At 38.2% G+C, this 25,624-nt stretch overlaps 1 protein-coding gene across 11 annotated transcripts in view; it reads right to left on the reverse strand.

Annotated features, from left to right (window-relative positions):
* Positions 1-4,197: 4,197 nt before the first annotated feature.
* DYNC1I2 (dynein cytoplasmic 1 intermediate chain 2) overlaps positions 4,198-25,624 on the reverse strand; it is a 63,552-nt gene continuing 42,125 nt past the window's right edge. For 5 of the 11 annotated variants that reach the window (XM_033231146.1, XM_033231141.1, XM_033231145.1 and 2 more), the window contains 4 exons: positions 24,991-25,135; positions 10,280-10,420; positions 7,911-8,036; positions 4,198-6,111 (listed from right to left, as the gene is read on the reverse strand). In XM_033231146.1, the coding sequence (XP_033087037.1) occupies positions 6,001-6,111; positions 7,911-8,036; positions 10,280-10,420; positions 24,991-25,135 (523 nt within the window). In that variant the 3' untranslated portion in view covers positions 4,198-6,000. Of the gene's footprint in view, positions 6,115-7,910; positions 8,037-10,279; positions 10,421-24,990; positions 25,136-25,624 lie in introns of all 11 variants that reach the window. The other 6 variants (XM_033231144.1, XM_033231139.1, XM_033231143.1 and 3 more) reach the window with 3 other exon arrangements.

Raw genomic sequence — 25,624 nt, forward strand, 5'->3', positions numbered from 1 at the left:
GGTATAATTCTCATAACTTCTTTGAGAAGTGGTAGATGAAGGAATAGGCTTAGAGAGGTGAAAACATTTGTCCAAAGACATGGTTAACCGAGTTTCAACACAAGTTGACTCTTAAAATTCAAGGCTGTTAGAACTAGAAATATAAATTTCAAGACTACCATGTTTGAAAAGACTAATCTACCAACTAAATATTAATATTTGGAGTCAATTATTTCCTCTCGGTTGACATAATTCCAATTAAACCACATCTTCTTAACATTCATTTAGCATTTTGGGGCATCTGATCTACATGAATGTATTATTCCAGTTATTCCCTGGTAATGCTGATACTGCAGCACTCATTTTATAGCAAAGAGGGGGAAGGTCTAGAGAGAGGAAGAATTTGTCTAAGATGAGGAGCAGGAAACTCAGGGGCAGTCTTCTTTGCATCATACTGTATTATTCCTTATTGGACTTTAAGCACAAAATAAACATTTTTTCTTGACACAAATACTACTTAAGTAACTCCTGAGTTTGAGGAAAAATAAGGCTCATCATTTCTTTTACCTCTAGAAAATGAAGTTTCCTTCAAATCCATTTAAGAACCCTTAATGTACTGACAAATTCATGACTATAGCAAACATTATTAGAAATGAGGCCCGTTAATAAGGGGCTAGTCATTTTACCACGTTTCTTCCTCAGTGGGTATTTATTATATCAGGTTTTGACTTGTTTCTGGAAATCACATTTTGGATACAGTAAGAGAGATCCCTACCTGCCAATCCAGATGAGAAGCAGGTAAGAGCTATTTCTGCAGGACTGATCTCAAGGTGTCCTGTAAGCCCGACAGCCAATACACAGTTCCTTAAGGAACAAAGGTCTTCCTTTTAGTGATCATCTTCTCACATGAGCACACATTATTTCCAAGGGGACTAACCCTAGGGAGGGGAGAAGGACTATGTAAAGAGTGTTACAGCTGAATAGCTGTTGTTCCTAGATTTATAGAGAAGGGACTGATTCCGGTTCTGCCACTGTGTAACTATGTAGTCTTGAACCAAGTTTGTTCTCTCATTGATTCAAAAAAGGAGTTCCACTTCCCCTTTTCACAGGCTCCAGATACCACAGTCGATGTTCTGTATATAACTAACAGAAGAGCAACTGCTGAGTCTAGGACAGAAATTCAGAATGGGTCATTTTTTTCAACTAAGCATAATCTGTAACTTTATCACAGAATGTAATAAAACATTCCTAGAAAAAATATCACTGATCAAAAGCAATTAGTATTTTTCTCAGTTCACTGCTACTCCTGAACACCTGAGGATTCTGCTGAGGGTTTAAGTTATATGATTTCCTAGAATTAAAACATAATTTCTTGAACACCAACCCACTTTATCCTGAGCTTGTTACATTGCACAGAGGGGTACACAGATGGTCTCTCTCCATTCTTATACTCTTAAAAAGAAAATGAAAAATAAAATCCCTTATTTGTATAGTACTTTGTAATTTACAAAGGTCTTCACATATACATTTTCTCACATAATTGTCACAGAAAGCAAATATTTTCCTCATTTAAAAGATGATAATACTTACCCTTGTCCTAGATTACATTATTAGAAATGGGGGAAATCAGGAATAGAACTTGGGTCTTTTGTGCCTGGTGTTCTTTCTCTCATATACCAAGCCACTCTTAAATATAAGAAATTTTGTTTCAATGCATTTCCATTACCTTGTTCAGAAAAAAAAAAAACCTAGTACAAAAATTCAAAAAAGATAAAATTACTTGCTATCAAAGTCTTACCACTGGTATACCTGATTTCAGGAGTCACGGTGTCAGGTCTCTGCATGTTCAGCCCAACGCAGGTGTGTTCTACATCTATACAATCACTGCCCCACAGCTTTCTGACCAAATCAAGTACATTATAAGAGAGGCAGGATAATACATTACCAGAGACCTGAATAAGTGACCTCAAAAAGTGACAGACCTTTCAGAAAGCTTACCTGAGTGCAAGCTGTTCCATCCCCTGACTGGGAACTGGTAATGGAATATTAAGAAGCCAAAACTGGGATTCCTGCTATGAAACTAACAACACAAAATACCATAATTTTATAAAAGTTTGTAAAAGTCTGCTGATTGGCTATGTGGAAACTATCAGTGGCTAAAAGCTACATACTGAACACTTAAAATACCTGCCATCCATTTGAACTTTTAGAAGTTTGGGAATTGTGAACATGGCAGGCAGGAAGACAATCTAAATACCTAAAGTCCAACAAAAGGAATGAGAGAGCTGGCCTATTGTGAAAAGCATTCCAGTGTGAGGAGTTCTAAGTCTTATAGTTGGTATTCTGGCTAGCAGTGTAGGAGTTTTCTTTAAGATGGACTCCATAACATGTTTCCTATTTATGAAAAGGATTTACAAAATGTCATACAGTACACACAAATTACTGCCATTTGGGGGCTGTAAAACTTTTGAAAAAATTGGTTAAAGAATATTCCTAATTGTAATCTTCCCCTTCAAAAGAAATACTGAAAATGGCTGTTCTCTTAATATTGCCTTTGGGGCAATTTCTAATTCTTTGACAGCATTAGGAGCCCCTAGATTTGTAAGCCAGATCTCTAATAATTTCACAGCATCGATAATTTTTAATTAGTAAATGATAAGGTCCAAGTTGGGAGTGACTGTTCCTCAAACCTGTAAGGTCCTTAAGTTGCCAAGCAAAGGGGTCCCCAACCCCTGGGTTGCAAACCAGAACCAGCAGTGGTCCATGGCAGGCCACGTAACAGGAGGTGAGTGGCAGGTGGGCAGGCGGGTGAGCAACAGCACCTGAACTCCCCATCCTAGGGATCTAGGTTGTGTGAGCTCCTTCCTTATGAGAATCTAATAATGCCTGATGGTGATCTGAGGTGGAACAGTTTGATCCCGAAACCACCTCCCCAACCTCCCTGGTCCGTGGAAAAATTGTCTTCCTTGAAACTGGTGCCAAAAAGGCTGGGGACTGCTGGCCTAGCAATCAGCAAGATGGTATCGGGAAAGCAAGAACTCCTTTCTTGTTGCTGTGTAGCTTGGATTAAAAACAAAACTCAGTGGGAACCCCATCACTAAGTCATCAAGAAGAAGCAAAGCTGTTGGCTATTTAACCTTAGCTTATCCTGAAGACTGAGACATGACACCAGCACCCTAGATGATAAGCAGCATCTGGAGCTGCACTTGGAGCTCCATTCTCTTTAGCATACATTTAATTATACAGTCTTCTCATTTAGAAAACTATTAGAATATCAATGTTGAAACTCTGGGGTTGTGGAAAAGACATTTAAAAATGCACTGCCTAGTGAATGGCGGGTGACCACTGAAATTTATGACAGCGCTTTAGGAAAAAAAAAAACCTACTGTATTTCTGACTTAAAAATAATGCACTACTCAATATAAGGAAAAATAGTATGATATGCTTCACAACAGATTTTCACTCATCCATTCAAGTCTTTCTGTATGGTTCAAGGGGTGGATATTACAGTCTATCCACACTAGTACAGAACAGACTAAAACATTCTAACAACACTGAAAGACAAGGACCAATCATTCCTAAAACTACTTTCCTATAGTTCCTCCCACTAAATTTTAAGTCATCCATTCCTTCGAGATGCAGTATTTCAGCATTATTGTAACAACATTTTATATAAAGAGACTTTCTAAACTTTATAGGGAACTGGATCTGTAAATAGGAAGAAAGCTTCTACCAATGAATATTTGGTTTAAATACCAAAAAATGATTATTTCAGAGATTTATTGCAAGTTAATTGTCTGTGAAGCTGGATATTCCTTAACGTAAAGGTAATAAACTTTAATGTTCCATTCAAAAAGACAAAAACCAAACAACAAAAATTAAGAAATTAACCAGAAAGCTACAGCTTGTTTTCTTACTCAGAAAAAAAAGTACAACTGATAAGGTACAATTTCTGTAACTGCATATTTTTCAAAATTATAAGCCTTTTAGTTTTAAAAGTATAAAGAACTGTGATGCACTTCTAATCAACCTAATCCAAGCTTCTATATCCACACTGACAGTCTCAATACTTTCTCTTTTGCTATTATATAGTCAACTTTAAAGGTAATTCCTTAAAGTAAATTTGTGTGTTCCTAAAAATACAGATTAAAGTTGAATGGGCAAAGGTATACATCGCATTTTCTGGGGGAGAAGGTGAGAAGTCATTCCCAAAAAGTAAAACATTTAAACAATTTTATTCTTTCTTTCACAACTAAACACAACACCTGGAGTTTGAGGAACATCTGATTTGACATATGATTTCCAACCTTTTCTTATCCATTATATTTTAACACTTGTTTTCCCTACTTTTAGTCATTTTTACAAATCGAAGGTAAAGATACAGTAACTACATGAGTAGTGAGTACATGAATATTTCTATATAAAGACAGTGTGATTCTGCTAAAATTAAAGATTTGACTCACAGACACTGCTACAATGAGATAACTTGAGATGTTGTCTTTGGTATATAATGGGCAATTATGGGGTATCCATTTATGAAACTGAATATAGAAAAGCAAAGAATTGCCTACTTTTCTATATTCAGTTTCATATATTGATACCCCATAACTGAGTAGAGCTGAGAGAAAATTCAGAAATCATTAAATCAAAACTTAATTCCCACATATAAAGAATGAGGCACAGACTTGGCTAAAATCACACTTCTCATAGGTGCTTCAGTAAGAATGAGAGTTTGGGGCCAATAATTCCAGGTCAGTTGTTCCTTACACTATACACTACTCATTATTTGGAAATTTCTCTCCCAACAAATCTTTGTTACAATTATTAAAAGAAAAATGTTCAAATTCTGATTTCTAATCTTTCTTCCTAGTTCATGTTCTGTTGAATAAAAGACAGTTACACTTCAGAAGTACAAAAGGTTGGGATCAAGTAAATAGACAATTTAAAGTAGATAAAATCATGATCTGATCATGGTCCTTTCCTCTATTCCTGAAATTCACTGATTTCAATACTAATTCTTAGATATTTGTCACCTACCTTTCTGACTTGTAGACAATGTTGTGGCAACAGATCTCAAGATGTATATTTTAATGCCAAAGTATGGTCCATCTGAGCACTTTGCCTTTATGGCTACTGAAATTATGAAATCAATTTCTCTCAAAGGTTTTACTTTCAGTGAGGTCACATACATAGTTCTTAATCAGTGCTTACAGGCAGCTTTCTATTTATCCTTTAAAGGAAATATGTCTTAGATGGAAAGAATATAAAGTAGTAAAGCAAAAGTTAACCTAAGGGAAATTTTTTCACCAACAGATTATCTAGACATCAATTCACAATGCACTGGGAGATCTATAGTATATACCACATGGTATATTTAGAGCACACAGCTTTGAGATGGCTGCTTACAGCAGGAGCTTAAAGAAAGATATGGAAAAAACATATTTTATAAAAGATGGAAAAATTCAAGTTGTAAGGAGTAAAAATGAAAATTTGAAAAGTTAACGCATATTTGTTTTTATTTATAGTTAACTACCACATGAATTATAAAGACAACAAAGGATGTCAAAATGGAACATGGATAGGTGTATGCATACTACGGCCAAGGAGAAACAATGTTCCTATATATTATGGGTAGTGAGAACATTATCTGTATAACAGGGAACTGTGATCATTTAAAAATATGCAGAACTTATTTCATCTGTGCTTTAGAAATAACTGTATACAGTGTTGTAAGTTGAAAAGAATTCAAAATAACTAATACCAAATATACACCTGTGTATTAGAATTCAAAAAAGCTGCTTTCTGTGAAGTCAATCAGCTATATTAAAAAATGACACAAATCCAAAACGAGATGCATGTTATATATAAAAGGACATTGTAAGTTTCCTTACTGCATTAAACCCATGGTTTAATCCATGAAATTTCCTTATAATTATCATTTAGATAGAAGCATGCAAATAGTCTCAGGATCTACTTAAGAACCTTTCCCAAATCCACTAGTTACACTCCCCTTTTCAGGAACTAAGCAGGTATTCGGGTAGCTGCTTCCTCCTCTGCATCAGCTCGGTTTGCATTTATTTCTGCAAGTGTTCGGCCAAACCGTGCCCATTCATCATTGCGGGGAACAGCAATCTGCTATTAAAAGAAAGACAATGTTTTATATACAATGAAATAAAAGATCATTTTACCCACTATTATTCAGTTTGTGTTCAAATAATTTTTCTGTTAAAAAGTAATAATTGACCTGAATGGCCTTTCCATAATTATGGGGACTATAACAATGATTTACAACATTTCAAAACAAAAGACGGTGTTTGTGAAGTGTGTTGTGACAGCCTCAGAAATGACTTGGCTATTATCACCACCAATCCAAGAGAGAATGACAATGATGCTTTGTAAATATAACTCCTATGCACCATCTCATGGATTCTGCTGGAGAGGAATTCCTTAAAATTTTTTTTACTGTATTCTTGCATACAGTAAATAACTGAGTTTTTTTCTGTAAGAAACAATGTTTGAAGCATGGTTTCATAAGGGGGCTGGTTTCTTGTAAGTATTTTTGTTTGGAACATAAGGTAATCTTTCTTGATACCCTAACTCCTTCATCAAAAGCTATGCTACTATTCACTGCTTTAGTGTTGCACCGGTGGCAAAAGAGGCTTGTGATGCTTTACTTCATAGAGGCAGCTACATATATATATATATAGACACACACACACACATATATATAAAAAAAATTTTTTTTTGAGACAGAGTCTCAACTCTGTTGCCCAGGCTGGAGTGCAGTGGCACGATCTCGGCTCACTGTAACCTCTGCCTCCCAGGTTCAAGTGATTCTCCTGCCTCAGCCTCCCGAGTAGCTGGGATTACAGGCATGTGCCACCACGCCTGGCTAATTTTTGTATTTAAAGTAGAGACGGGGTTTTGCCATGTTGGCCAGGCTGGTCTCGAACTCCTGACCTCAGGTGATCCATCCGCCTCAGCCTCCCAAAGTGCTGGGATTATAGGTGTGAACCACGGCGCCCGGCCCCAATAACAAATATTTTCAATAACTGCCATTATAGTATCATAGGAGTCTGACACTGTCATGTTAGGGCACAAACCACTCACCGTGGCAAATGGCTGTGCCTGCTTCTAAATCTACACTATCCAGTAGGGTAGCTACTGGCCACATGTGATTATTTACATTAAAATTAATTAAAATTAAAAATTCAGTTCTTCAATTGTAGTAGCAGATATTACTTTTGGTTTCTACTACCTGGCTCAAATTAATGAATACAGAAAAATAAATCTTATTTCAATATCAAGAAAACCCCAAAGTCCACCTATAACTCCAAACTTCTCCCCAAAGAATTTATTTTTTTTTTTTGGAGACAGAGTCTCACTGTGTCGCCCAGGCTGGAGTGCAGTGGCCGGATCTCAGCTCACTGCAAGCTCCGCCTCCCGGGTTTACGCCATTCTCCTGCCTCAGCCTCCCGAGTAGCTGGGACTACAGGCGCCCGCCACCTCGCCTGGCTAGTTTTTTGTATTTTTTAGTAGAGACGGGGTTTCACCGTGTTAGCCAGGATGGTCTCGATCTCCTGACCTCGTGATCCGCCCATCTCGGCCTCCCAAAGTGCTGGGATTACAGGCTTGAGCCACCGCGCCCGGCCTAGAATTTCTAATTACCAGCAATGCATGCGTCAAGAAACAAGGTACTTTCAATGTCTTTATTATATTACCCTCAAAATCTGTTGCATGGGAGAAAGACCATTCAGTTTAGAAAGAAAATATTTCAAGAGTTGCTTCTGTGGTAGAAAGTAAATTTTATCTTTACAACCATATAGTTTATACAACTCATAAACCTCAAAGCCTAGGGTTAGCCACAAAGATGCCTTTACTACAACGCAACTAAATAGATGTGTCAAAATTATAGGCAGGGAGTCCCATACCTCTCCCACATCGTATATAACAATCTGTCCTTCAGAATCACCCACAGCAATCTCTCTGCCAGAATGGGTCCATCTCACACGATTAAGAGCAGGATTACCCTCCACAGAAATGCTGGCAGTTGGTACCTAAAGTCATTTAAAATAAAGGACAGTGTTAAAAGTTTCATCAAGATTTCTATAAACATGTAAAACAGTAATTCTTCTCTCAATCTGGCTACATTTTTAAAAACAAAGATGAAAATAAAGAATTTCCCCAACTTTTTTCTTCTTCAGTGATATATTATGAATGACATTATAGTCAATCCTTGAAAATGGTTTGCGAAAATAAGTCCTTGTATAAAAAATTCTCAGAAGATTAGTCACATTATTTTGAAAGGTCTTCTCTTGAATAAAGAGTCCCTTTTTGTTGTTTTAATGTCTTTAAGAAGTCAAGCTGGCCGGGCGCGGTGGCTCAAGCCTGTAATCCCAGCACTTTGGGAGGCCGAGACGGGCGGATCACAAGGTCAGGAGATCGAGACCATCCTGGCTAACACGGTGAAACCCCGTCTCTACTAAAAATACAAAAAAAACTAGCCGGGCGAGATGGCGGGCGCCTGTAGTCCCAGCTACTCGGGAGGCTGAGGCAGGAGAATGGCGTAAACCCGGGAGGCGGAGCTTGCAGTGAGCTGAGATCTGGCCACTGCACTCCAGTCCCGGCGAAAGAGCGAGACTCCGCCTCAAAAAAAAAAAAAAAAAAAAAAAAAAAAGAAGTCAAGCTGTTTGAAAACACATGCACATGGCCAAAACCCATTTAAAAATAAAACACTTCAAAAGCCCTCATAAACAGATTATGGTTCGATTGTAGAGGACAGGAATCACTTGTGTAGCGTGTATCTCTATTAGCTGAAACCTGTATTTGACTCATTGTTCCTAGAAACAGTTCATACTGAAGGTGCAGTATGAGTCTGTCTAAAGCCTCCTGTTCCATGAGCTAGTGGGATAGAACCAGGATGATGGCACCAAAACAATGGCACCAGCTCCCTGGAATCTGACTGTGCCTCTTCTTTGCTAAGGAAGAAGAGTTTTATTTGCTACATATGGAGCAAACATTCAGTGTTTGATTCAGACTAAAAGTATGATAAATTTTTTTTAATTTTTGAAATTTTACAAAAAAATCCTTTGTATTAGTCATCCCCAAATAATTTAACCCCATACACAGAATACCAAAATTGTTATAAAGAAATACTACATTTCAATCCACATTTAATTGTAATCTCAAACCTCTAAGACTGAAATCCAAATAAAGAAAACAAAACTGGTACCATTCTAGGTAACTAGGAAGAGATGTGGGAGATCTGAGTTGACTCTCTCTCAATAATTGTTATTGATAGAAATACTAATATTAATTCTATTACCAATAGCAATATAAAAGAATTCTAAGAACATTTTAAGCTTCTCTAAGCTGGTAAAAATACATGTGACTAAAAATAAGAGTTGCAATTAAATTTAATTGCTAATAAGTGATTTTAGTACAGCAATTAGGAAATTTGACAGTTTCTTTTTTTTTTTTTTTTTTTTGAGACGGAGTCTCACTCTGTCGCCCGGGCTGGAGTGCAGTGGCCGGATTTCAGCTCACTGCAAGCTCCGCCTCCCGGGTTCACGCCATTCTCCTGCCTCAGCCTCCCGAGTAGCTGGGACTACAGGCGCCCGCGACCTCACCCGGCTAGTTTTTTGTATTTTTTAGTAGAGACGGGGTTTCACAGTGTTAGCCAGGATGGTCTCGATCTCCTGACCTCGTGATCCGCCCATCTCGGCCTCCCAAAGTGCTGGGATTACAGGCTTGAGCCACCGCACCCGGCCGGAAATTCGACAGTTTCTATATTCATTTTATAGTAATACTCTGTTTTCAATCCTTCATGGAAAAAACTCATCAAAAATCAAAATACATTTTTCCTTCCTTCAAACAAATCAGGCTAAGATTAATGTTTATGGATGATATACAATGCTATCAAGGCTAAGAGATAATTTAGAAATTCAGAATTAAGGTTAACATACTTCAACAGTCTGAAACTATCTGCTTGCTAGCCTATGAATGAAAAATATCCCAGTTATCTTATGAATGAGACTTTGCCAGGACATTAGAGACATGATAGTGCTTTTCAGAAGTAAAAGGAAATGTCCCAGTGCTCCTGTCAACATTATTTCTCCCTTTAGTTCTTCACAGCATGCTGTTTATTATTTAGGGTACAAAGCTTATTTGAGTTCTTTGTGATGAAGCTACAATCACAGAGCCCTTTTACATTCTTTGGAATAAAAGGAATTTCGCAAGTTATTCAATAAATATCCAATTTTCTATTTTTCAATGCAATTTTTGTTATCTTCCTGCTCACCTCTGTGTCATTATTGAGATTCCACAAATCCAATCTCCCCATGCCATCCACACAGGCAAACAGGGCTGGGTGGGTAGGTGACCACATAACATCATAAACATAGTCTGCATTATCTTCAAATGAATACAAAGGCTTGTTATTCTGAAGGAGAAAAGTTGATTTTTAGCATAGTCCATATATGACATACAAATCATTAAACTACTTATCACTGTTAAAAAAAAGACACACATTCAACAAGTATAACATTTTATGATATTTAACTCAGCCTAGAAAAAGTTGCTATAATTTGTTTCACTACAGAATTACCTGGTATTATAAACTAAGAATCAACTATTGGTTGCATTTTCTTTTTTAACTTGTAGATGCCATACTGCTTAAAAAAAGAAATAGAACATGCTTCAAAAGCATCTGTCAATGAGAAGATTCTGGGAAGATAACAGCAATAGCAGTGTACTTTTTAAATCTCCTCTAGATCTCCCCATAAACTCAGATAAAGCAATGAGGGCGGGAAGAGCAAAGATTCACAGACAGCATCTACAGCAGAATCAGGAAACAAACTTCCAGATAAAATCAGGTGGAAACAAACCTCTGACAACTACGAGACTTGCATGGTATCAGTATCTGTGTGGGAAGAAGATGAAGGAAGGCACAAGAACTTCTGACAGGTGGAGAACAGAACCTCACAGTCATAGCAGATGCTCACTGGACAGTGTGGTGGGCCAATCTGAGAACAGCAGCAAAAACTAGGAGACAGTTTGGCACAATTCCATTTATAAATACATTTGACCCTTGAACCATACAGGTTTGAACTGCACAGATCCACTTATACTCATATTTTCTTCTGCCGTTGCCACCCCGGGACAGCACAACCAACCCTTCCTCTTTCTTTTCCTCCTCAGCCTACTCAACTGTGAAGATGACAAGGATGAAGACCTTTATGATGATCCACATCCACTTAATGCATAGTAAATATATTTTCTCTTCTTTATGATTTTCTTAACATCTTCATTTCTTTAGCTTGCCCTTAAGATGACAGTATATAACTCATATAACATAAAAACTGTGTTAACAGTTTATGTTGTCAGTAAAGTTTCTGATCAGCAGTAGACTATTAGTAGTTAAGTTTATTGGAAGTCAGAAGTTATATGTGGATTTTGAACTGCTGGGATGGGCGCTGGCACCCCTAACCCCTGCATTATTCAAGGGTCAACTGTAAACGCAAGCAGACTACAGTGCAGTAAAAGTAAGGTCTCATGGTACAGTCTGGGTGCTATAAACTCTCAAAATTAACAAATCAAAGTTCCTTTCCAAGACAAAGTCTCACAGAAGAGAAACTGCTGGGAGTAGAATCTGAGTTGTAGAATGCCGGACAAAAGACACAAAGCAAAAAGTTCAGATAGAAGTGGTGGAGAGAAGCAGAAAAGGCACATGTCAGAAAGCACAAGATACATGTATTTTCACTTTGCAAAAGCCAGAGAAGAGAGAGCTTTAACCTAGAAAATGAGCTAAGAAAGCTATCCTTGCCCATTCCCTCCCTCCTAAAAGTACAGAAAAATTCATTTCACTAGCAGACAATAGCAAAGAAAAGGATCTCAGCCAGATTCCATAAAACTTATTGTGGTGTCAAGAAAATTATATGGGAAAGGAATAGTCTTTTCAAGAAATGGTGCTGGGAAGACTAGATATACATATGCAAAAGAATAAAGCTGGCCCAGGTGCCATGGCTCATGCCTGTAATCCCAGCACTTTGGGAAGCCAAGGCGGGTGGATCACATGAGCTCAGGAGTTTGAGGCTAGCTTGGCAACATGGCAAAACCCCATCTCCATGAAAAATACAAAAATTAGCTGAGCATGGTGGCATGCACCTATAGTCTCAGCTACTTGGGGGGCTGAGATGGGTGGATGGCTTGAGCTCAGGATGTTGAGGCTGCAGTGAGCTGAGATCACGCCACTGCACTACAGCCTAGGCAATGGGAGTGAGACTTTGTCTCAAAAAAACTAAAAAAAATAAAACAAAGCTGGATCCCTCCTTCCTTAAGTCATACAGAAAAATTAACTCAAATGTATCAAAGATCTAAATGGAAAGTAAAACCATGAAACTTTTTTTGGTTCTTTTTTGAGACAGAGTCTCGCTCTGTCACCCAGGCTGGAGTGCAGTGGTGCGATCTCGGCTCACTGCAACCTCTGCCTCCTGGGTTCAAGTGATTCTCCTGCCTCAGCCTCCCAAGTAACCGGGATTACAGGCATGCACCACCATGCTCAGCTAATTTTTGTATTTTTAGTAGAGAAGGGGTTTCACCATGTTGGCCAGGCTGGTCTTGAACTCCTTACTTCAGGTGATCCACTCACCTCGGCCTCCCAAAGTGCTAGGATTATAAGCATGAGCCACTGCGCCTGGCCAAAACTATGAAACTCTTAAAGGAGGCATACAAGTAAATCTTTGTGACCTTGAAATCAGCAATGATTTCTCAGTTAAGAAGCCAAAAGCACAATGACAAAAGAAAAAGTAGGTAAACTGAGCTATATCAAAATTAAATACTTTTGGGCTTCAAATGATATCATCAAGAAAGTGAAAAGAGAACCTACAAAATGGGAGAAAATATTTGCAAAACCATGTATCTGATACATCACTGTGTCCACAGTGCTTACAACAGCCAATAAGTATTAATACATGAAAAGATGCTCAACACCATTAGTCGTGAGAGGAATGCAAATCAAAACCACAATGAGGTATCACTTCATACCACTAGGATAGCTAGAATAAAAAAGTAACAAACGTTGGTGAGGATATGGGAAATCAGAACTTTCATACCTTGCTGGGGAATGTAAAATGGTGCCGCCACTTGAAAATTAGTTTGGCAGTTCCTCAAAGTACTAATTAGTTACCATGTGACCCAACAATCCCACTCCTAGGGATATATCCGAGAGAAATAAAAACTTGCACATGCACAGCAACATTATTCACAATAGCCAAAAAGTAGAAGCAACTGAATTGTTCATCTGACGAATGGATAAACAAAAAGTGGTATATTTATACAATGGGGTATCATTCAGCTATAAAAGGAACAATACACCGATACAAGAAATATCAATATGAAGGGATGACCCTTGAAAACATTATGCAAAGTGAGAGAAGCCAGTACACAGTTGAATGATTCCATGAAATGTCCATGAACTGTCCATAACAGGCAGATCCAAAGAGACAGAAAGCAGACTGATTAGTGGTTTCCAGGAGCTGTGGGGGATAGGGGAGAATGTGGAGTGACTGCTAATGGGTATAACGTTTCTTTCTAAAATTTGAAAATGTTCTAAAATTAGATACTGGCAATAATGCATGCCTCTGTGAATATACTAAGAACCACTGAATTGTATACTTTAAAAGGGTGAATTTCATGGTGTAAGGATTTTGCTCAATAAAACTGTTATTTAAAAAGACACTAATTTTAAAAGAAGAGATAAGGTGATTTAGAAAAAGTGATAAAGAAGATCAGCAAAGGTACATCTACAATGGCAGGTCCCGAAGAAGAAAACCAAAGCAGTAATACAGAACAAATACCAAAAACAACTCAAAAGAACTCTCCTAAAATAAGACAGCTTGAAACTACATATTGAAAAGGTATCCTGCGTATCTAGGAACACTGACCCTTTAAAGAAAAGGGAAAAAATCATTTGATCACCCAGGTTTTTAAAGACCAAACTGCAAGTAGGGAAAAGAAAATCAGATTGTCATCAGACTTTGTGACAGCAATGCTTTTTTCCAGAAGTCCATAGAGTAACTAAGGTATGCAAAGAAAGAAAATGTAAGTCATGGATTTTATAAACAATCAAACTAACCTTCATAATCATATACTTTCGTGGAATATGGGAATAATGCACCTGTGGGCACCTTCTGCGTCATATACTATAGAATGAGCTTCAGATGACCAAAAAGACTGAAGAGACATTAACATAATGTCTGGTGGATAACCAAGTCATTTATGAGGGTAAACGTCTCATTATGGAAACAAACAATCTGCAACCACACACATTAATATGAATGACATCACAGGAATGCAAAATTGAGACTGAGAAACCCTACAGCACCAACTCAACAGAGACCAACCTGGTTTCTTCCTCAAGAATATAACAGCAAGAAAAAAAAGAGGGATGCAAACCCTACTTTAAAGAGGAACTTAGAAGATAATGTCAATTGTGGCCGGGCTTGGTGGCCCATGCCTGTAATCCCAGGACTTTGGGAGAGGAGAGCCGAGGAGAGCCGAGGAGAGCCGAGGAGAGCCGAGGAGGGCCGAGGCAGGCAGATCACTTGAGGCCAGGAGTTTGAGACCAGCCTGGACAACATGGTGAAACTGTCTCTACAAAAAATATAAAAATTAGCTGGGCATGGTGGTGGGCGCCTGTAATCCCAGCTACTCGGGGAGCTGAGGCATAAGAATCACTTGAACCTGGGAGACAGAGGTTGCAGTGAGCCGAGATCGCGCCACTGCGCTCCAGCCTGGGCAATAGAGTGAGATTCCATCTCAAAAAAAAAAAAAAAAAGATATGTCAATCGCAAATGGATGGCCTTCCTTGGGATCCTCTTCAAATACATAGTAAAAAGAAAAAAAAAAATTGAACACTGATAGGCCATTTGATGAAAATAAGGAGCCAATGTTCATTGTGGGGGGGTTTAATAATGATATGGTAGTATTTTTTTAAGAGGTTTTATTTTTTAGTGATACATACTGAATATTTATAGTTGAAATGGTATGTATAGGTTTGATTTTAAATAATGCAGAGATAAGTATAGACAAGATTGGTCATGTGTTAACTGTGGAAGCTGGGAACAATAATGGTTTTATTGTATTATTCCCTCTCCTTTTGTATCTGTGATTTTCCATAATGTTTTTAAATAGTGAATTAAAATTTTTGAGATATAGTAAATGTCAACAGCATGATCATTTTAATAGCCAAAAATGTTTGTTTTTAATTTAAAAACCAAAATTTTAATAAAACTTAAAACTAAGCTAAACACAAAAATTAAAAGCCTTTTTATGATCACTGTCTGTCACTCTCCCTGATAACACTACCAAACGAAGTCTCACTCTGAGAAGGTGGTTTTCTTTTTTTTTTGAGATGGAGTTTGACTCTTGTCACCCAGGCTGGAGTGCAATGGTATGTATGATCTTGGCTCACTGCAACCTCTGCCTCCCAGGTTCAAGTGATTCTCCTGCCTCAGTCTCTCGAGGAGCTGGGATTACAGGCATGCACCACCACACATGGCTAATTTTGTATTTTTAGTAGAGATGGGGTTTCACCATGTTGTCCAGGCTGGTCTCGAACTCCTGACCTCAGGTGATCCACCTGCCTCGGCCTCCCAAAGTGCTGGGATTACAGGCGTGAGTCACCATGCCCAGCTGAGAAGGTGGTTTTCAACCTAGGATGTGCAAAATCATTTGCAGAGCTTTTGAAAAATACAGATGCAGGGCTCAACTCCAGATGCACTTCATCAGATTCTGATGCACACCAATGATTAAGAACCACTGTGGTAAGGCCGCTGACTCTTGAGGTGATAGCGTACTTCAAAACAGCTTATTTTTAGGCAATGTTATGTCTTCCACCAAAGACCAAGTAATTCCACTCTAGGTATATACCCAACAGAAATGAGTACTTATGGCCATCAAAAGACATCCACAATTATGCTCACAACAACACTATTTGTAATGGTCCCAAACTGAAATTAATGCAAATACCATCAGCAGTAGAATGGATAAATTGTGGTATATTTACACAATGGAATAGTATACAGCAGAGAGAATAAATAATCTACAACTATACTAAAAAATATGAATGAATCTCACAAATATAACGTTAAGTAAAAGAAGTCAGACACAAATGAGTATTTTTTTTTTTCTGAGGTGGAGTTTCGTTCTTATCTCTCAGGCTGGAGTGCAATGGTGCGATCTCAGCTCACTGCAACCTCCACCTCCCGGTTTCTAGCGGTTGTTCTGCCTCAGCCTCCCGAGTAGCTGGGATTACAGGCGCCTTCCACCATGCCCAGGTAATTTTTGTAGTTTTAGTAGAGACGGGGTTTCACCACGTTGGCCAGGCTGGTCTCGAACTCCTGACCTCAGGTGATCCGCCCGCCCTGGCCTCCCAAAGTGCTGGAATTACAGTCATTAGCCACTGCGCCTGGCTGAGTATTTTATACTGTATGATTCCATTTTTATATGACACAAAATATGAAAAAAGCTACATGCAAATTAGATTAAAACTTACTTGTATTTATAATATAAAAGAAGATTGCTAAATGTATCAGGAAGTGGTTACTAGGCTGAGTACCTGGGTGATGGAATAATCTGTACAACAAACCCCCGTGACATGATTTTACCTATATAACAAACCTGCAAACATACCCCTGAACCTAAAAGTTAAAAAAAAATTCATCTACTCAGTGGACTGATACGCAGCCAGAGACAAAAACAGGATGCATTGTAACTGGGTAAAAGATTACAATAAAAAGAAAAACAGGGCTGGGCGTGGTGGTTCACACTATAACCCAACCACTTTGGGAGCCCGAGGCAGGCAGATCACTTGAGGCCAGGAGTTCGAGACCAGCCTGGCCAAGGATGGCAAAACCCTGTCTCTACTAAAAATGCAAAAACTAATTGGGCATGGTGGCACATGCCTATAATCCCAGCTGTCTGGGAGGTTGAGGCATGATAATCGCTTGAACCTGGGAGGTGGAGGTTGCAATGAACTGAGATCACCCCACTGAACTCCAGCCTGGGCAACAGAGTATGGTCACGAGTCAAGCCATATTTTTCCTAAGCTCTTTAAGGTTGTACGCTGAGTTGAATAGTGTCTTCCTAAAATTTGTATCTACCTGATAGCTGTAAATGTGACCTTATTTGGAAATAGGGCCTTTGCAGATGTAATCAAGTTAAGATGAGGTCATATTGAATTAGGGTAGGTCCTAAATCTAGCATGATTGGTATTCTTAAAAAAAGAGAAAAATTTGGACACAGAGACAAACAGGTAAAATGCCATCTGATCACAGAGGCAAAGGCTGGAGTGATGGTAGCTGCAAGTCAATGAACAGCAAGGACTGCTGGCAACCATCAGAAGCCAGGAGAGAGACAAGAAACAGATTCTCCTTCAGAATCTCCAAAAGTAGCTAGCCTGTCGACACCCTGATTTTGGACTTCTAGCCTCCAGAAATGTGAAAGAATAAATTTCTGTCGTTTTAAGCCACCCAGTTTGTGGTGATTTGTTATGGCAGCTTCGGGAAAAGAATATAGATTACTTTTCAAAGCTGGGGTAAGTGGGGAGTCCTAGATTAATAACAAAGACATACCCTACAGTGAACACGTGAAGATAATAGTGAGATGCTTCCTAGAGAACTGGGAAATAAATATGTCATCAATTTGGATCAGAAGAGCAATAAATGGATTTTCTTTCAAAAGAAATGAATTCCAAGGTCAGAAATACCTTTCTATATAACTTGACTGAATGTATTAACTTTCTGAGACCAAATGTGTCTAGTAAAATAGAAATACAAAGAACAGTCTTATAAGGAAAATGAAGACAGCATCCATTCAAGCATCGTCCAGGAGAAAGGAGTCTCAACCAATGGATTTTGAGAATTACTACCCCATGGCAAGGCTAGAATGAATCAGGCTATCTTAGCTTGGTGCCATTAAACATTCAAATTATAAAATTCCTTTTGTTCCAACTCCTTACTCACCAAGCAATCTTCTGATTATAATTTGGCTTCCCATGTGGATTGTCTACAGGGAAACAATGAGCTGGTCAGGCTCACAGGAGTATCTGGGCCTTCTGGCAGTTATGTTTTTCATTGTAAATTAATAAATTGACATTCTCCAACGTACCAGTGTCTTAGGAGCCTGTTAGCTCCAGTTAGCACTCCCTGTCTAATCAACTCTAGTGTACTGATTAAATTGAGTTTCTGAATATGCAAAGGAGGGGCTGGACATTGGCCAGCAGCAACTTACTGAGGCAAATGCTGCTGTGCAGGCCTGGGTCCACATGAATAGGCAGCCTTCCCTAAGAACACCCAACTTCAAAGCATTTTTTCATTTTAACTTGTCTATGCAGAGTTGTTATTCTAAGGACTAGTAGGAACTTTTAACCCTGTTTAAATCCTGGTGCCCTCTGAGAGTTAACTAAGTAAGCTATTAAAATAAGGAGGGGTTCTAAGACTTATCAGAAAGTGTGAATAATTTCAAGATGTGTATGGACTACAAAAGTGTGAAAACTCCCCCTTCCAGGAAATTACCACATTAACAATCTTAACTTCGTCACTTTATGGTAAATACGGTTCTGATAAGCATTTGTGCACACAGCTCAAAATCCATCTTGTCCCCAAGTAAATAATTCTTATGTTTTAACAGTAATCTGTAACAAGTATAGTTAAATGTGGTAGAACATTAAGCGAATCTACCAGGTTTACCCATAATCAAACTCTTCCAGAATCCTTGTTACCCTGCAGAAGCTTTCACTCCTTATTCTCCCAACCATTTTTCAGACCTGCCAAAGTGCTTCTGTTGTGAATTTAAAATTTGGTATTTTGAGATGGTAACAGAGTCTTTTAAATATATTAGAAGCACCGTCTTATTGGTTTAAACTTCCATATATGGAAAATAATCTATTTCTGTTTGTCTTCTATACAGGTTGAATATCCATTACCAGAAATGCTTGGAACCAGAAGTGTTTCAGATTTCAAATGTTTTTGGATTTTTGAATACCTGCATTAAACTTATGGTTGAGCATTCCTAATCTGAAATGTGAAATGCTTCAATGAACATTTCCTTTGAGTGTCACATTACTGGTCAAAAAGTTTTGAATTTTGGAGCATTTCAGACTTTGAATTTTCAGATTAGGGGGCTCAGCCTGTATTAAAAATAGTTGAGTTCAATAAAGTAATGAAAACAAGTTGATGAACCAGAACTCTGTGACTGAATTATAAATCTCTGGCTAGGCAAAGATTAGTGGCTAGCTGTAGATGACTTGAAACTAAATTTGAGGCTGTGCCAAACTGAGATTCCCAGGGATTTTTAGAGGACTCATAGAAAGAGAGAAAAGGAAGAAATCTTGTTTTGCTATCAGGACAGAGCCAGATCTTAAGGACACAAAGGTACAGCAATATCCCATGATTCAGCCTTCCAGTTTATGAGGACTCAACTCCTAGAGTCAGACAGCACTTAAAAAGTAGAGGCAGAGAAGCAAAACATTTCAAGTCTGTTAAATTCATGAGTGTGAAGACTTTGGTTTAAAATGAAATTGGAACAATGTTTTTAAAGAGAGATTATTTAAAAACACTGCCTATTACTCTTTATCTCATTATTAATTAACATTGCCCATCAGTCATTATTACAGCATAGAGGCTCTATCAGTTTTTCAGCAGGGCAGAAATAAATACCAGCAACACAATTAACCAGGAAGTGTAAATTGACACTGGAGCCACGGTATGGCTAAATATAAAAGAATTCATCAACAGACTGTTCCTTCTCTATCCTTCACAGAGTAGAACTACTTGTGTGCAGAAAGTTAGAATAAAGGGTGATTCTTCTGATAAAGTTTCAGAGGGTCCTTGGGCATTTGTAAAAACACCGTGTTCTACAGTGGCCCATCCTTTGTACACTAACATCGGAGGGACATTGGGGGCAGGGTGAGAGGCATGTATCACAATTGAATGAATAAACGAGTCTTCTATATAAGGCTCAAGGAAGGAAGCAATGCCTAGCCTAATTAGCAAAGAAAGAGATATGCCCACTTATCATCATTCTTATTCAGAAGGCACTTCTATGTTGAAACACATTAAAATACAAGACTAAAAATATCAACCGCCCCTCAACTAGCTGCGTAGTACCACAAAAGCAAGTATCAATCAGTCTGCTATCACAAGATAAATTATTCTTGATTAGTCAAGATGAACTCTTTATTTTCAAATCCTATTGTTAATGTATATAAGGATGGAAGCCTCAAATTTAAAGCCAAAGGATGCTGGCAAACTGACACCCTGAGATAGTAAGAAATAGATAAAAGATTCTTTCACACACAGACTGAGAACAGAATAGGGAACCCAGAAATAAGACCGCACACCTACAATCATCATCGTTGACAAACCTGACAAAAAACAAGCAATGGGGAATGGATTCCCTGTTTAATAATGGTGCTGAGAGAACTGGCTAGCCATATGCAGAAAACTGAAACTGGACCACTTCCTTACATCTTATACAAAAATTAACTCAAGATGGACTAAAGGCTTAAATGTAAAGCCCCAAACTACAAAAAACCTGGAAGAAAACCTAGACAATACCATTCAGTATATAGCCATGGGCAAAAATTTCATGATGAAGATGGCCAAAGCAATTGCAACAAAAGCAAAAATTGACAAATGGGATCTAATTAAAGAGCTTCTACACAGCAAAAAACAAAAACAACCCTGAAAAACAAAAAACTATCAAGTAAACAGACAATTTACAGAATGGGAGAAAAATTCTGCAACCTATGCATCTGACCAAGGTCTAATATCCAGCATCTATAAGGAACTTAAACAAATTTACAAGAAAACGACCCCATTAGAAAGAGGGCAAAGGACATGAACAGATATTTCTCAAAAGAAGACATACAAGTGGCCAACAATCATATCAAAAAAAGCTCAACATCACTGATCATTAGAGAAATACAAATCAAAGGCCGGGCGTGGTGGCTCAAGCCTGTAATCCCAGCACTTTGGGAGGCCGAGGCGGGTGGATCACGAGGTCAGGAGATTGAGACCATCCTGGCTAACATGGTGAAACCCCCGTCTCTACTAAAAAATACAAAAAACTAGCCGGGCGAGGTGGCGGGCGCCTGTAGTCCCAGCTACTCGGGAGGCTGAGGCAGGAGAATGGCGTGAACCCAGGAGGCGAAGCTTGCAGTGAGCTGAGATCTGGCCACTGCACTCCAGCCCAGGCCACAGAGCGAGACTCCGTCTCAAAAAAAAAAAAAAAAAAAAAAGAGAAATGCAAATCAAAACCACAATGAGATACCATCTCACACCAGTCAGAATGGCTATTATTAAAAAGAAAAAAAAAAAAGCTGGCAGGGTTGTGGAGAAAAAGGAATGTTTTTATACTGTTGGTGGGAGTATAAATTAGTTCAACCATTATGGAAGACAGTGTGGTGATTCCTCAAAGACCTAGAGACAGAAATACCTTTTGACCTAGCAATCCCATTACTGAGTATATACCCAAAAGAATATCAATCACTCTATCATAGAGACACTAGCAAAGACACGGAATCAACCTAAATGCCAATTAATGGTAGATGGGATAAAGAAAATGTGGTACATATACACCACAGAATACTATGCAGTCATAAAAAGGAATGAGATCATGTCCTATGTGGGGACACTGATGAAGCTCAAGGCCATTATCCTTAGCAAACCAATGCAGGAACAGAAAACCAAATACCACATGTTCTCACTTATAAATGGGAGCTAAACAACGAACATACACACAGACACACAGAGGAGAACAACTCACACTGGGGCCTATCGGAGGGTGAGGGTGAGGAGGGAGAGGCTGAAGAAAAATAACTACTGGATACCAGGCTTAATACCTGGGTGACACAATAATCTGTATGACAAATCCACACATCCTTTACATGTACCCTTGAATGTAAAATGAAAGTTTAAAAAAAAAAGATCACTTTCAATTACTGAAAAGGAAGTTGGCCAACAATCTAACAAAAATGTGTCTCCTGTGACTATACATAGGACTACTAAGATGAAAGCGCATCTAAAAATCTAGCAACTTACATGGCTGTATGAAGCCTTTAGAGAAATAGTTGGCTTCATCTCACCAATTCTGCATCTTGCTTTGGTTTTATAGGTTTATCTGAAATACTTGGAACCAGAAGCATTTGAGATTTTGGACTTTTTCAGATTTTAGAATACAGGAAGTCCTCACTTAACATCATTTATAGGTTCTTGGAAACTGTGATGTTAAGCAAAACAACACAAAACAAAACCAGTTTTACCACAGGCTAATTGATATAAACAAGAGTTAAGTTCTTATGGCATTTATCTGGTCACAAAAAATCACCAAATTTCTAAATAGTGACCCTAAACACTTCAAATATTAAACATTGAAATAAAATGTGAGCTATACATACAATCCAGAAAGATTATCATTACTTTTTCAGGTGGAGTTTTGCTCATCACCCAGGCTGGAGTGCAATGGTGCGATCTCGGCTCACTGCAACTTCCTCCTCCTGGGTTCAAGTGATTCTCCTGCCTCAGCCTCCCGAGTAGCTGGGATTACAGGTGCCCACTACCACGCCCAGCTCATTTTTGTATTTTCAGTAGAGATGTGGTTTCACCATGTTGGCCAGGCTAGTTTTCAAACTCCCGACCTCAGGTGATCCACCTGCCTCGGCCTCCCAAAGTGCTGGGATTACATGGCCACATTTCAGAAAGATTAATAAAAACAAGATAATTATTAACCCAATTTTTGGTGAACCAGTGAATGATGGTGGTAGTAGAGGTAGTAGGTTAAATCAAGGAATAAATGTTTTGCAAAGTAAAAATTGTAAGGAGCACACCCTATCACCAGGCAGTTCTACAACAATGACAAAGACAGCAGGTTCGCTGAGCGGTTTCACACTACATCCTTTAACTGTTGTGCCTTTATATGATTATTATGTATCTCACAAATTTTTATTTTACGACAATTTGTATTCATTCATTCATTCATTTTCCAACCTGCTTTTTGCAGTTCAAGGTCACAGCTGGTCAGAGCACAAGACAGGAACCCACCAGGGACAGGATGCTATTCTATCACAGGGCACACTCAGACACACCCACACTCATTCAGACTGGGACAATTTACACATGCCAGTTGAGCAATCCTCCCACCTCAGTCTCCTAAGTAACTAGGACCACAGGTGCGCACCACCATGCATGGCTAATTTTTAAATATTTTGTAAACGTAGGGTCTCCTTGTGTTACCCAGACTGGTCTTGAACTCCTGGGCTCAAGTAATCCTTCTGTCTCTGCCTCCCAAAGTGCTGGGATTACAGGAGTGAGCCACTGAGCCCGGCCAGTGTTTTTTCTTGTCAATTTTATGACAAAATACACTATTTGATGACCTGCTGTTTTTGTGTTATACTTATGGTTATACACCTCTAATCCAAAAATCCAAAATCCAAAATGCTCCAATCAATGTTTCCTTTGAGTGTCATGTCTGCGTTCAAAGAGTTTTGAATTCTGGAGCATTACAGATTAGGAATGCTCAACCTGTGCTAGCTAGATTATGCGTTTCTTTGCTTGTGAGCTTTGAGAATCTTCTACCTTTTCCCACTGTATAAATTTCATTAAAAGAACAAAAATTCAAGAACAACCCAAGAAAGGAAAGAGACGACTTATTAAATGTATTCAGGCTCTGTCTGATCTCCATTAAGAGGTAAAAGAGAAACTAAACATTGGTAAGTGCCTATTATTTGCTGGACACTGTGTTAAGCATCTCTCTGTCTCCTTTATTAGAGTTAAGGTAAACACTATTTTTATATCTCCTAATGACAAACTCGAAAATGCTCAATTTTAAAAGGCAAGCTTTTAGAGGCAAAGTTTTCTAACCCATTTCATTATTAGACAGAAAGGAGGCATCAAGAAAGGATAAGAATGCATAATGAGTTCATCCCAGACTTCTAAGGCCAACACTTGATAAATAATTAGGAGTTCACTAAAATAGTGAAGAACATCTCTTACATTAGGTTTTCTCACAGAAACTGAAGAACCAAAGACCTCTAAACTTTGTCTCATGATGGATTATTTAAAAAGTCAATATTTAGGATAAGGCAGATGGAAACAGAAAAAAAAACCTTAGAATTTAATTTAAATAGAATCTGATGCTGAGTATGCATTTTCCCAACAATAATGTAATACCACAGAAAAACTAGATAGCAAAGTTAAGGCACTTTCATTATAAAATGAGATTAAATGAAACTACAAGTCTATCACAGGAGGTAATGTTGCCTACTTGGATTTGTCTTGAGACTTTTTAACAGGTAAGACAATGTCACATTTATCTGGAACTGCTGGAGGATCAGGACTCATTTTATCACATAAATGGGTTTTTTAAATACTGAAGTTTATTAAAACCAAAATAAATGATTTAAATGGCTTATCATAGGATAACAAAAAATGTATGCATCCATGCTGTTACACAATGCTTTCCTAAGGATTCCAGTTTACTACATACAGCCGTATTATACACGACTTAATTATAAATCGGTTTCTCTCTCTTTTCCCTATTTCCCATCAACTCTGTGAACCACTGTAGTTATGAATAAGCTGTTAAAAACTCTCCAAAGGGCAAATGCATAGCTTTTGTGCTGAGCTGAATGACAACTATATGAGGTGCTATGCGAGATACTCAGGGCTTTTTCCCCAATGCAGTTCAGGGTAAACAGTTCTGTATTCAAAAAGACTGAAGTGGTGGGAAGACTGGTCTTTGATTCTGTGTAGGGTCACCATACTTGTTAGCATACTTTTATAAAAACTACAACATCTAGTAGTTCACTCATGCTCTGTGTAACTTCTTAGCAGGTTTCATCTATTAGTAAACAATTGTGATTTAAAAGGTTTTCATCATTCCTGTGTAGTATCAGCTCACCACCTTGTGTCAGAAACCTGAGCAAATAGCAGACATCTATATTTCAGATACCTTAGTTGTCCAAAGCTTTACTGTCCAGTCAAATGATGAAGTGACAAAAAGATGTGAGAAGTCTACTGCTCCAACAGCTGCATGACAATGGATGCCAGTGATTGGTCCTTGATGCCCTTCAAACATCTCACTGATTCCAGCTTTGCTAATTTCATAAAAGTGAAAATGTTAGCGAAGTCTCCTATAAGTAGACCAACTACACACACTTTTTATTATAGGTTTATATATCAGGCCTTGACTTAATTTTGACAGACTTAACTCTGTGCTCATAACTTATCACAATTAACTTTGTTGAGTGTTATTCCATCCACATTTAGTAACACTACTAAAGCAATAAGTGCCTTTGGAACTGTAAACATCATGCTGTTGACAACAGACCTCAAAAGTCCAGTATCTGAAATGGTGTAATAGAAACAAAGATACACTACATTTAAGAGAGACAATCGGGGCTACTTTTAAATCAAAAGCTTTGAAGTGAAGGTGATCTATATTTGAGATGAAATCTGGGCAATTTTTTTTTTAAGGAAGCAATAAGGTACAGCTAGACAATTTCAAAACAGACAGAATGGAAGGAGAAATATCACTCAGTTTAAAATATGTATGACATTACTGTACAATTATCAGGAGACTGAAC

This window comes from Trachypithecus francoisi, unplaced genomic scaffold, assembly GCF_009764315.1.
Source record: "Trachypithecus francoisi isolate TF-2019V2 unplaced genomic scaffold, Tfra_2.0 Lachesis_group13, whole genome shotgun sequence".
NCBI classification, from domain to species: Eukaryota; Metazoa; Chordata; class Mammalia; order Primates; family Cercopithecidae; genus Trachypithecus; species Trachypithecus francoisi.